Below are 13,831 nucleotides of genomic sequence, written 5' to 3' on the forward strand. Positions count from 1 at the left end.
GATCAGTGGGAGAGAGGTTTCTAGAGGCTGAGGGTGCTGACACCAAAAGTTCTTTAGGTACCACTAAAGTTTTCTCATGTGAAGCCTGGCCAGAGGAATTAGAAGGATGCAAGATGCTATGTACCCCAAGGCTTGGGGGAACTTCCTGGCAATGAGGTGAGTTCTGGAAGTCAGCTGGGTGAAATAGAGAGGCAGGAAGCTCTGTTTTTCTGGGGATAGGAAGGCCATTTGGGATGCTGTGCCCAGCAGTGCTCCCAAGAAAATGATCTTCCTGGAGGGTGTTTGTTTTGATTTCTTCTAGTTAATGGTGTACCCTAAGGAGGTTAGGAGGGGTTTTGACAAAAAGGGGGTCATTGAGGAGCTTTTCTTTGCAGTCTGCCTGAATGAGGCAGTCATCCAGACAAGGGTAAATTTGTATATTTTTCTGCCTGCAGAAGGCTATTGCCGGGGCTAAGCATTTGGTGAATACCCTGGGAGCAGTAGATAAGCCAAAGGGTAGCACAGAGGATTGAAAGTGTTGTGAGCCTGCTCTGAAGTAAAGGAATTTCCTGCAGGATTCCCTTATGGGGATGTAGAGGTAGGCATCTTTTAGATCTAGGGTTACTAACCAGGCATTTTTTGTCAGCATAGGCAGCACCTGCTGTAAGGCTAGCATTTTGAATTTGGGGACCACCACAAAGGTGTTCAGAATGGATAGATCCAGGATGGGGTGCCAAGTGCCCTCTTTTCTGGGAACCAGGAATTTTCTGGAATAAAAGCCTTTGCCTGTTTGATCTGAGGGAACAGGTACTACTGTCCCTTGGGATATGAGAGTTTGGGCTTGCTTCAATGCCTCTGCACACTGATTTGGAGGTAAGTCTGGGTACCCTCTTAGAACTGTGAGTTCGTTGAAGGAGAATTTGTATACCTGAAAAATGATCTTTAAGACTCATTGGTCCTTTGTTACAGAGAGCCAGTTTTCTTTGCAGAGGGAGAGCCTTCCTCCTAGTTTTTGGTGAGCAAAAAGAGGGCAGAGGGGGGTGAGGGAGTCATTAAGAATTTTTGCCATAGAGGGATGGCTTAGAACTCCCTGCCTTTGGAGTGGGAGTGGTCCACTGTTTGGTTCTCTGCTGCCCCTGGGGTGGGAGTCTGGGTGGTCTGTCCCTGCGGGGCTATCCTTGCCCCTGTCTGCTAGGTGCAGGAAAGGACCAGTGTTTTGAAGGAAAATTCTTGCTGAACCAGGAGGTTGTACCTGAAGGAAATCTTTTACTGTTTGCATATATTTTCCTTTGTCTTCCATCTTTTTAAGCACCTCTTCTGCTTTTTCTCCAAACAAGGGGCCCTTATCCAAGGGTGCATCAAGTAATTTAGATTTGACATGACCAGGGAGAGGTGGTTCCTTCAACCATGCATGTCTCCTAATGACAGCTCCTGACACTGCTGCCCTGCTAAGTCTTCTAGGGTGTCATATCCACAGTGTAACGAGTGTTTAGCCACTTGACAAGTACAGTGCAGTAAATCTGCTAACTCTTTCGAATTGGCACAGTCAGGAAAGGTAGACATTTTTTGTTTTAACAGTTCCAAAGTGTGTTGTTGATAATTTAACATGTGGCACTGACAGATGAGAGCTCTAACAGCCAAGGTTGCAGAGGTGTATACTTTTTTACCCCATCTGTCCAGAGCTCTGGAGTCCTTGTCAGAGTAGGATTCTTTGTAGAACTAACCTTAGCTCCTTTTGGTCAATGTATAATGACCTCTGGGTCTGCAGCAGGATTTCTGTATAGGTATTTGTGATAATGTGGTACTCTGCTAATACCTGTCAGGTTTTCTGGGAGCAGGGGGGAGGGCATCAGGAGTTAAACTGGATTCCTGGAAGACATCATCAACCACGTCTAAGATAGGAGGAATGGCCAAGGATCTGTGCTGGGGCAGGTCTAGCAACTCTCTTAGTCTTTTCTTAGACTGAGGGAAGTCCTGGGATTCCCAGTGGAAATGTTCCCTGAGGGTGTGAAGGGTTCCCCAAAGGAAAGATCTTCTGGTGGAGAGGCAGAGGGAATGAATTCCTCTGCATCTGAATACTCATAAGCAGTCAGAGGTTGTTGTTCCTCTTCAAACTCGAATAATCAGATTCCTCAGAATCCTGTTCTGTGAGTATATCAGGAGAAAGGTCTCTTTTCCTTGTTGAAGTTGTGGCCTGACTACCCCTGATAAGGGAGATAAGATCCTCTGCCATTTTAAGGATTTGAGTTTGGGGAGGAGGAGGAAGAGTAACATGGTGGCTAGAGGTAGTGTTCCTGGGTATGGCCTTGCCTCTAGGCCTAAGTGAATCAATCAGTTTGAGAGGAACGGTAGTCGGAAGAGAAGACGTTGTTTTTTTGTCTGGAATTGGTAGTGCGAAAGGCCTACTCGGAAGGCGGTACCTACGTCGCGGCTCCGGACCCAACCGAGGCAGAGATAACCAAAGGCTCAGAAGGCGAAGAAGATATCTGTGGCATAACGGACTACGAAAGGGTCTAGGTAGAGGCCTGCGAAGGTACTGAATAGGGCATCATGGGCCTGGAAAGTGCCTCACCGAATACCAGAGAACTGAAGACCTGCTTAGCGGTAACATCAGCGGAAGGCTTGGCCTTGTGTGGTCTGTCTATATCTTTATCCTTAAGTTTCTTCGAAATGTCTATGGGAGGTTGGCTAACTGACACCATTTCGGAATGCAAAAACGGAAGACGAAAATCCCTGGCTATAATAAGAGCTCTACGACGAACAATTCTCGCATTAAAGAGGGCACAGAACTGGCAACGGGGGACGTCGTGATCTGGGCCTAAACAAGTGACGCAGTATGAGTGAAAGTCTTGGGTGTGGTATTTGCTTTCCACAGGCGAGACAAATGTTAACTTTTTAGGACATCAATTAGTGCAAGAAAAAAAGGATCCCCAATGGGGTACTTAGCTTTAGAAATTTTCAGCTGTAAATCAAAACTCTGGTAGCGACCGACTGGCACACTTGCGAACTGCTTCTGCTACGGGCTCCAGGGCAAGAAAGACTGATGTAATGGCGTTGGCTGCTCTCCTTTATAGCACTGATGACCTGACGTCCCGCAGCATGCGAAAGCAGCCAACGCAGAAAAAACACACAGCAGAGATAACTCACAGGTGATGACTGCAACAGTGAAACATGAAGAACATCTACAGCTCACAGTCTTAACCCTCTTTTCCAACTGTCAGACTGGTAATGAATGCCAGGATAAGTTCTGGCTCCCTCACAAACCTGAACTGGATTAAGCTGCTAATTAGAAAATTAATGAAAAACAATGAATCAAATTCAGCTACAAAACAATAACATTATAAAAAATGACTACTCATCCAAAACGACAACTATTCATTCTCACCTCGGTCTTTGCAGGTCTGTGTAGAAGGAAAACCAACTTCCCAGAAATTTTCTGGTGTGCCAGGGGGAATGTAGCGAAACCTATGTCTTGAACAAGCTGCAAGTTTCTTTTTTCTCTCTTCTTCTGGAAGGTCAGCATAGTACTAGGGAAGAGATTTATTCAAAGTGATTCAAACACTACCAAGATGGCAAACACAAATGTTATTCCATCCTTCCAACGAGAGAAATTTTTTGACAAGAGTCCATTAAATATTTTGTAAGTATAAAAACATAAGGTAATCATAACCTGAGCAAGTTTCAGTTAAAAAGATGTGAAATGTCTGTGGTTCAATAAATCTCTGACATATATTTTTTTAACTGCCCTTACTGATACACAAAGAAATGGGGCAGACTTATACTGAAACTTGATAAAAAAAATCATAAATGAACATTACTAAAGCTTTTACATACAACATATTGAATGTAGAATGGTGAATTCCTCTGTTTTACTTCTAAAAGCTTGAAAGAAGTGACAGTCTGTAAGTCGATATCCATTACACATAAAAAAATAATGAACTATATTGAGTTGGATTCCCACACAATTTATGCAAAGGTTAATGCCCTATTTCAGCTTTGCCAGCCTTAACTGACCGATTGCAGTTCCATAAAATTTGGAGCAAGACAGTATGCCAACTCTTCTAATCATCAACATTTTGCAGTGCTATAAAATTTGCTGCAAAACATATCGAAGAGCTGCAGTTGTGGGATGCAAATTGTATATGATTGTAAATCCACAGCCAAAGGCATACCATGAGCAATTCTGAAAAAAAAAAATAAAAGTCAAGTACTCATATAACTATGCATTTGTGTTGTCCATTTTCATTTTTCCTCAACGTATGGGTCTCGGATCCGTCTCAGCTGCATTCACTTAGACTATCATATCAAACTCCTCCCTTTACCCATAATGCCTCAGAGCCCTGAAATACCTCAGATTGAGTTTGCTGCCCCATAAATATAAGGGCTCATTGTAGCCCTATAAAATGAAATTAAAAGAAAAGATAAAGGAAAGATTAGGGCTCAAACAGGAACAGTGGTTCTAATATCACTATCGGACCACTATCAGATAACAGGTCAGGGGGAAGGAGGTGTGGGAGGAAGTTGAGGAAGAATGAAAGTGGATGGATAACACAGATGCATAGTTATGGCGAATACATAACTTTTATATCTGATGTTGTCATTTTCATTCATTCCTCAATGTATGAGACAGAGTCCCCAACTATGAGAAATAGAAGTTATGTCCTTACCATAACGTTCCATGTGGAGTGTTCATCTCGCCTTTGTTCTTACACATGGGTTCGGAGCCGATCCTCGGCTCCGTGTCGGCCGCTTGCAAGCTCTGCATCGAGAAGAAGCTCGAGATCACCTAATACCCACAATCCCCCTCTGCCTTTACCTCAGATCTAGTTTGCAAGCAAACCAGCCATAGAGAGCACACACACATACCAAAATTTACATAATCATAGGATCATCTATATACATATAAACATATATATATATATATATATATATACACACAAGTGTATCATACAATACAACTATTGCAACTGCAGAAGGAGAATACTCCAGACCGGGCACCAAATTGAACGTTCTTCCTAAGGGTGGGAAGGGTGGGGGTGTAAGAACAAAGGCGAGATGAACACTCCACATGGAACGTTATGGTAAGGACATAACTTCTATATGTGAGAGTGTTCAATCTCGCCTTTGTTCTTACACATGGGTAGCGTCCCTAGCTCCATGATCCTGAGGAATTCACGGGAGAACGTTCTTGAGCACAGTGGAACCAAAGGTTGCCCTATCCCTAGAAACCCTGTCCACTTTGTAATGAGAGATAAATGTATGTGGTTTAGCCCAAGTAGCAGCCGCACAAATCGTGTCTAATGGTAAGCGAGCTGCGTGAGCTAAAGATGTAGACACTGATCTCGTAGAATGTCCTTTAGGTTTGACCGATAAGGTTTGATTAGAAGCCTCATAAACGCGTGTGATACAATCAGTTAGCCATTTGGAAAGAGTTCGTTTCGTAACTGCTACACCCTTCCTGCTGTCAGCAAAGGCTACAAACAGTTGATCAGATTTCCTGTGATCTTTTGTTCTATCCAAATAAAACCTGAGTTGTCTATGGACATCCAATTTGTGCAACATATACTCTAACTTATTAGAGTGATTTTTGAAAAAGGTGGGTAATTCAATGGACTGATTAATACTATTAGTAGAGCAAACTTTGGGGAGAAAGGATGGATTAGTGCAAAGGGATACTCTGTCAGAGTGGAAAATTAAATAAGGGTGTTTAATAGAAAGAGCCTGAAGCTCAGACACTCGCCTAGCGGATGTAATGGCCACCAGGAATAGAGTGTTCCACGATAAAAATTTCAATGGGCAAACTGAGGCTGGCTCAAAAGGGGGCAACATCAATTTAGAAAGTAAGAGGTTCAGATTCCAAGGTGATGTAGGAATTCTAACTGGTGGTCTGATGTGAAAAGATCCTTTTAAAAAAGCTTTACAAAGTCCGTGAGCCATAATAGGCGCACCACATTCTTCCACATGAAAGTTAGAAATGGCAGCCAATTGCACTCTTAAAGTAGCAGGAGAAGCTCCTTCATGGAACAATTCTGTCAAAAACTCCAAGATCTTGTTCAACGGAGCTATAACAGGGTCCAAATGATGTGAATTAGCCCAGAAGACGAAACGTTTCCATTTACTGGTGTAGGTTTTTGTAGTGGAAGCTTTATGAGAAGCCACTAATATATTCTGAACCGCCGGTGTAAGGGAATCAGACCTGGCTAGAAAGGGAAGCGGAGCAGCCAAGCTGTTAGATGGAGTGATTCGAGAGATGGGTGAGGAACTCCTGACGAGTGAGTCAGTAGATCTGGCTCTGGGTCCAGCATCCAAGGTCCCCGAATGCGGTGATGCAATAGAAAGGGGAACCAAATTTGACGAGGCCAGAATGGGGCAATGAGGATTATCGTCCTCTGAAGGTTGTTGGCTTTCTGCAGAAACTTTGCAATCAGGGGAAATGGAGGAAAAGCATACAGGAGACCCGGGGGCCAATCGTGCACCAGCACGTCCCTGGGGACTTCCCCTGGAGGGGGTAATAGGGCAAAGTAGCTCCTGCATTTGGCGTTCATTGGAGACGCAAACAGATCGCAGGAAGGCTGGCCCCACTTGCGAAATATCGTGTTCGCAATTCACTGTTTGAGGGACCACTTGTGAGGCAACAGTATTGCTCTGCTCAGCCTGTCGGCTATGACGTTGGATGACCCCGGGATGTGCGTTGCGATCAGAAAGCGACCCATGGACTCCGCCCATTGCCAAATTCTCATGGCCTCTCTGCATAGTTGATAAGACCTGGTTCTCCCTTGCTTGTTTATGTACCAGACTACAGACATGTTGTCTGTCTGAACTGCAATAGTCCCTAGAGGAAGAAGGGGAGCAAAGTGTTGCAACGCTAAAAACACTGCCCTCAACTCCAGAACATTGATGTGCAGATTGTACTCCAAATTGGTCCATTCGCCTTGGACTGTCTGTCCCTGAAAGATGCCCCCCCACCCTATCAGGGAAGCGTCCGTGGTTATCGTCGCTGACGTGGGTAGCACAAATGGTCTTCCGCTGGAAAGGTTGCAAGTCTGAAGCCACCAAGTTAGATGTGATTTGCATGTGTTTGTAATCAGAATTTCGTGTGTCAGAGGTAGCTGTTGGAATGACCATTGTGCAAACAGTAGCCATTGTAGAACTCTCATGTGCAGTCTTCCCAATGGTATCGCAATAAGAGAAGCTGCCATGAGACCCAAGACCTTTAGAACCAGCTTTGCCGGGGATTTTTTGGACGACAGAAGGAGAGAAATGTTGTTTTGAAGTGCGACTATCCTTTCTGGAGGAAGCCTTAGAATCAAATGATGCGTATCTAATTCGCTCCTATGAATAAGATATGCTGTGATGGCTGTAGTAAAGATTTTTCAAATTTACGGAAATTCGAGGTGAATACAAAGTTGTAGGGTGTAATCCCTGGCCTGTATCAGTTGGCCGGGTGGTGGCAGACAGGAGCCAGTCGTCCAGATACGGAAACACCTGGAATCCTAGGCGTCTCAGATGAGACGCTACCACTGCCATGCATTTGGTGAAAACCCTGGGGCTGAGGTCAGACCAAAGGGCAGGGCTCGAAACTGGTAGTGACTGGCTCCCAGCCGGAAGCGCAAATGATCCCTGGACGCCCTGGCCATTTTGATGTGGTAGTATGCGTCCTTCAGATCTATTGAGCACATCCAGTCGTCCTTCTGTAGGAATGGAAGGATCGATTGAAGCGTGACCATTCGGAACTTTTCTTTCTTGACAAAGGTGTTGAGGTTGCTTAGGTCCAGAATCGGCCTCCTGTCCCCTGTCTTCTTTGGAACTAAAAAGAACCTTGAGTAAGTCCCGAATCCTATTTGGTCCGCTGGGACTGGTTGGATGACTCTTTTTTCTAGCAGCTTTGAAATTTCTATAGCTGCTGGGTCTCGCAGATGGGGCAGTACATCTGGGAGTTTTCTCTTTGGAATGGGGGTGGATAGGAATGGTATTTTGTAACCTCTGGTAACAACGCTTTTTACCCAGTTGTCTGTAGTAAAGTTTTGCCAGGCCAGAGGGTATAAAGCTAAGCGACCCCCGACTGCCTCCAGAGCAGGACAGTCGGGCCTCCTCTCAGGAGTGCTGGAAAGGTTTTCCAGGGGGGGTATCCCTGTCACCTTGGTTTTGCGGACCCCTCTGCCACCAGGGCGGCGTCTTCCACCTCTGCCCCTCCTCTGCCTCTAGAGGGGCATCACCCTGTGTGCCTGGGAAAGATCCTTGGGGTTTTCGAAACCACATTTTCCCACCACGTTGCCCTTTGGGGTACGGTCTGGAAGGGGTGGAAAAACGGACTCCGACAGCAGACGGAGTCTTTCCCTCCTGTTCACACCGGGTAAGGGTCTCCTTTACTTTAGGGCCAAAAAGTGTGGCACCATCAAATGGGGCGTTAGTAAAGGAAGACTTGAAGGCTTCCGCAAATGAACATAAGCGCATCCAGGATTACCTACGAAGAGCAATCGCTGAAGCTGCTGCCCTACTCGATCCTTCGGCTGCGTATGATATCAGCCTCATGGATGAGTTAACAATGGATGTAAGGGTATTTAGATGTGCTGTAACTTTCTCTGAGACCGCAGCATCTGTAGTACCCTGGAGGGTATCTCCCAACTCTTTGACTAGATCCCTCTGTAAGCGTGTAAAATGGGTCAAATAGTTCAGGGATCGCATAGAAAAAGCCGCTGAACTAAAAATGCGCTTCCCGTATCTGTCCATAGTCCTAGAATCTCTGTTAGGCGGATGGACAGATGAGGAAGATTCCGACATCTCCTTTTTCGTGGCTGCTGCCACCACCATGGCGTCCACTGGAACTCCCTTTGTGAGGTAAGCCTTGTCTTGGGGTGCAGTGATGTACTTATTAGGCTTCCTAGGGACCGGTTCCACCGTGTCAGGTGTCTCCCACGCCCTTGAGCAATCAACTCCATTAACTCATCAAAGGGCGGAGTGACCCAGGAGGAGGAAGGGCGAGCACCAAATGCCTTCAGCAAGACTGACTCATCCTCAGAAGGGGGGATGGACTGCCAATCACCTCTCTGCTTCAGGATCTCCAAGATGTCAGAAAAGAGACATCTTCTGAAGGTGACTTTGGGGACCCTTCTGACTCATCCAAGTCAGTATCGGATGTTAAAGATTCTTGTGGAGAATCTAAGTGTCTCCTCTTACACAATCTTTTCCTAGGGACCTCTTCGGGGAGCATCCGAAGAAGCTTCCGAGGAAGAGGGGCACCCTCCAGGGTGGCTGAGACACCGGTGCTTTCGACGCTTGGATGTGGCCGTTGGTGCAGAGGAAGATAATGGTCCTTTATGGGGAGGAGAGGCTGCTTCTACTGATGTGGTTGTCTGGGTAGACAACACCTTCCTCATGAGATCGAAGGCCCCGGGTCCCGGATCGAGGAATCTCCCGGTTCGAAGAAATGGGAAGAATCCCGAGACAGGCACCGAAGGCATCGACCCCGAGGACGGAGCCGAATCGATCCGCGCCGAGGCCCCGAGAGGAAGAGTCGGAACCGAAACGTCGGTTCGACTCTCGGCCCCGGAACCAAGGACGGATCGTCGGCTCCGAGACTCCGGTACCGGATCCGACGGAGTCGAGGTGAAAGGAGCAGACCGAGAAAAGGACGGTTCTGGCACCGAGGGCTCCACAATCAGTAGATCAACCTCTTCCGGCTCCAAAGACTGGACAGGTCTCGGAGGAGGAAGGGATGGAGATAATGGGAGGCCTTCAAGTTTCGACACCAATTGGGTGGAAACCGAGATAAGTTTGGATAGGGTCGAATGTTCCAATAACTTCTGCACCACACGGTCCACATCGATATCGGAGAGCTTAGAAGAACGGGTCGAAGGAACCGAAGACGGAGCCGACCTCAATAGTGTCGAGGGAGGGAGCTCCATCACCGGTTCCAAGACTCGAGGCTCGGAAACTGACAACAGTTGAACACTCGGCCCCGAAGTCTGTGGAACCGGTGATCTAACTTTAGTCGAAGAGCTCGGAGTCGATGACTTGGGCTCCGACGTCTTCGATTCCTTCGAGGACTTGGATGCCTGGTCAGAAGCATCCAGAGCCTCCTGAAAGGAAGGTTTTAACAAACCCCTGTCCATTAGTTTCCTGCGCCTATCTGTCATGACCCTCCCACTGAAAGAATGACAAATAGAGCAGTCTTCTTGCAGATGGAGAGGGCCAAGACAGTAGACACAGGAACTATGATTGTCAGTTACTGACATTTTTTGCCCACATTGGCAACGCTTGAACCCTGATTTGGCCTTTTCAGACATGTCACTATAAGTAGAAAAATAGTCAAATCCAGTAAAAAGTCAAGTCCGGTAAAATTGTCAAATCCAGTAGTGAAAGTCAGTCCGGTTGTCAAATCCAATAAGGGGTGGTAGGCCCCGAAGAGAACTCTAACTAAGTTTTATAACTTAACGGTACCGAGATTCCCTTATACCTTACCACACACACACAAATTATCACTAAACAGCTTTATAACACTAAAGTACCAAGAAAAAATACAAGAATAAAATTCTAAATCTTATCTCAGGTGCTCGAGCTCGACCCAGTGATGCGAACGCTGCAGCGGCAAACTAGATCTGAGGTAAAGGCAGAGGGGGATTGTGGGTATTAGGTGATCTCGAGCTTCTTCTCGATGCAGAGCTTGCAAGCGGCCGACACGGAGCTGAGGATCGGCTCCGAACCCATGTGTAAGAACAAAGGCGAGATTGAACACTCTCACATCTGTAGGCGGCCCTCATGGAAGGATATTCCAAAGTAATGTAGAGCCAAAGTTAATCTGCCTCTGGAAATCAAATCCAACTTGTAACATGCTATAAGGATATGGGCATTGGACCAAGTGGCTGCAGCACAAATATCATCAATAGAAGCCCTGGACCAGAAAGCAGACGAAGTAGCCATGGATCTAGTTTAGTTTTTGGAGGTTTGGGCAAGGACAGACATCATTGACTACAAACAAACGATATGCAATCTGTTAACCACTTTGCTAAGGTAACTTTGGAAATTGGTTTTCCCAACCTACTGGGAGCAAAGGAAATGAACAACTGATCAGTTTTTCTAAAATCCCTTATCCTATTAAGATATAAGCAGAGCTCTATTTGCACATGTAAGAGATGAAGCATATATATTCACCTTTGTTACAGAAATATGAGAAGAACACAGGTAAGTTGATGACTTGATTGACATTCGCTTCTGAGGCTACTTTGGGCAGAAAGAATGGATTAGTACTTAAAGTGACATTATCTTTGTAAAAGATCAAGTAAGGGGATTTTGAGGAGAGTGCTTAGAATTCAGAATCTTGCCTTGCTTAAGTAATGGTCACTCGAAAAACTGTTTTCCAAGAGAGAAACTTGACATCAGACTTGGCCGAAGGCTCAAAAGGGGTCTGAATCACACCTGCAGTAACAGCTAAGATTCCAGGGTGGAGTAGAGTCTTTAACTGGAGGTCTAAGCAAAAAGGGACCTTTAAGGAATGCTATGCACAGCTTAGAAGAAGTTAGAGAGAAAGTATTATCACCAGTAAGATAATTCAAAATGGTTGCTAACTGGACTTTGATAGTGGGAAAAGTAGCCCCTTATTGAAAAATTGAAGTAAAAAAAATCTAAGATACCCAGAATAGGTGCAGAAAAAGGATCCAAGTCTCTCTGGTAGGCTCAGTAAAAAAAAAAAATCTTTTTCATTTACTCCCTTGAAATTTTCTAGTGGAGTCGTTTTTGGATGATAGCAGTATATGACGGACCGAGGAGGAAAGCCTGGGCAGTCTAACCATTAATGGAAGTGGAGAAACCATGTGATCAACTTGAGGCCTGCAATGTCCAGATGTGTCATCCCAGAGGGATGAGAAATTAAATCTGGACTGGGGTCCAGAATCCAGGACGGACGTAGAACATGAGACCACAGGAAGTGAAACCATACCTGACGGGTTCAAATCGGGTCAATGAGGATAACCTTGCTCTTCAACTGAAGCGCTTTATGAAGAAATTTAGGCATTAGAGATACAGGGGAATAAATATAAAGGATACTGGAGGGCCAAACCTGGACTAGAGCTTCTCTTGGTACTTCCCGGGGTGGGGATGGGGGGTGATCAGGGCAAAGAACCTGCTGCACTTGTTGAGGGAGAGGCGAATAGATCGCAGCAAGGTTGACCCCATAGATGGAAAATCCTTTCCACTACTGACTGATTGAGAAACCACCCGTGAGGCATCAGAATGGACCTGTTGAGTTCATCCACTAGCACAGAGGTTCCCAAAGTGTGGGTCGCAAGCTGATTTTGGGTGGGTCACATCTGGCCAGAAGTCTTCAACATAAAAAAACAACTTCTTAACACCGTGGTGGTACCGTCTTTTCCTTTAAGGAGAACCATGCGTACATTGCATGCATACACACAAACCCAGATGTAAACCCATTCTCCACTCACACTTGGAATTTAAACTAGCTGCTCCATTTATAGAGAAGGTAAGTGCATGTGTGCGTTTGTGAGTATAATTTAAACTAGTGGTTTCATGTTTGTTTTTGTATGGAAGAGAAAGTGTGTGTATGTGTATCTGTGTATTTAATTTAAACTAACCATTCTGTTAGTATGAGAGATAGTGTGTCTGTATCGCTGTATGAAAGAGAAGGTGTGTTTGTGTGTATGTATACTGCTGTGTGAGAGAGCAGATGTGTATATGTGTCGGTTGCTGTGTGAGAGCTTAGAGAAGGTAGTTGTGTGTGTGTGTGTGTGTGTATGTGTGTGTGTGTGTGAGTGAAAGCAAAGAGAAAGTAGGTGTGTGCATGTTTAACATACCTCTGAACTGTCCAGATTTAGACTCATAGTTTTGGTCTGTTTCTCATACAATTTGTGGTTTTGTGACAAATCACAGAGGAATGAGGTCACTAATCAATGATATATATATATATATATATATATATATATATATATATATATATATATACACACACACACACACACACACACACACACACACAAGTTTCAGACTTCATATCCTTAGAAAATGTAAGCTAACACAAATCCTGTTAAAGCAACTTTCTAAGTGAAAAAGTGCAATATTTGAAATCTATCCCTATTTTTGGCCATTTGTATCCATGTTATTTTAGGCTTTGTCCAGATTTCTTGCACTAAGAGTTTGAGAAGTATGCATACCTCTCAACTGTCCAGATTTTTGCCTCATATTTTTGACCTATTTCTCATAAAAATGTGCGGTTTCCTGGCAAATCACCAAAGATTGAAACAACTAAATAATGTCATACATTTGAGTTTCAAACTTCATTTCATTCAGAAAATACATGCCAAGACAAATGCTGTTATTCTAGCAATTTTCTAAGTCTGTAAGAGTAATATTTATCTCTCCCTATTTTGGGCTTTTTGCCCCAGCCCTATTATTTTAGGCTTTGTCCAGATTTCTTGTGCTAAGAGGTTGAGAGGTACGGAGGCATGGTATGTAATGCCCTAGCTGCTGATTATTTGGTGCATTTTAAGGGGGAATAGGGGTTCTGCATTCCTGAGTGTGTCCTCCTTTGTATAAGATGCCTAGTAACTATGAACTTATTGTCAGTTTCTCAATCCTTCCCTATTGCAATATTACCAGCTTACCAATTTTTCTTTAATGTAATGTAGGCAGTTAATTCTTCAAGGGCAGCAGGCACTGAATTTGTGGATGAAACACTGAAATGTAAAGTCGTTTGCCAGTAGCAGCCTCTTCATTAGTTACAAATCTCTTTAATATACAATTAATCAGATGAATTTTACTTCTGCAGAGATTGCGCTTATTGACTGATACTAGTGGATTGTAATGACAGAAGTTTGAGTGGCCTTTTATGGTTAAAATGTTC

The 13,831-nt window shown here is 44.7% G+C and overlaps 1 protein-coding gene across 3 annotated transcripts in view; it reads right to left on the reverse strand.

The window, feature by feature from the left end:
* Positions 1-13,831, reverse strand: part of RBBP8 (RB binding protein 8, endonuclease) — a 2,682,217-nt gene that overhangs the window by 93,073 nt on the left and 2,575,313 nt on the right. For all 3 annotated transcript variants that reach the window (XM_044065365.1, XM_044065366.1, XM_044065368.1), the window contains one exon: positions 3,365-3,506. In XM_044065365.1, the coding sequence (XP_043921300.1) occupies positions 3,365-3,506 (142 nt within the window). The remainder of the gene's footprint in view (positions 1-3,364; positions 3,507-13,831) is intronic.

Source organism: Protopterus annectens, chromosome 3.part0 (genome assembly GCF_019279795.1).
Source record: "Protopterus annectens isolate FY-2018-M chromosome 3.part0, PAN1.0, whole genome shotgun sequence".
NCBI classification, from domain to species: Eukaryota; Metazoa; Chordata; order Ceratodontiformes; family Protopteridae; genus Protopterus; species Protopterus annectens.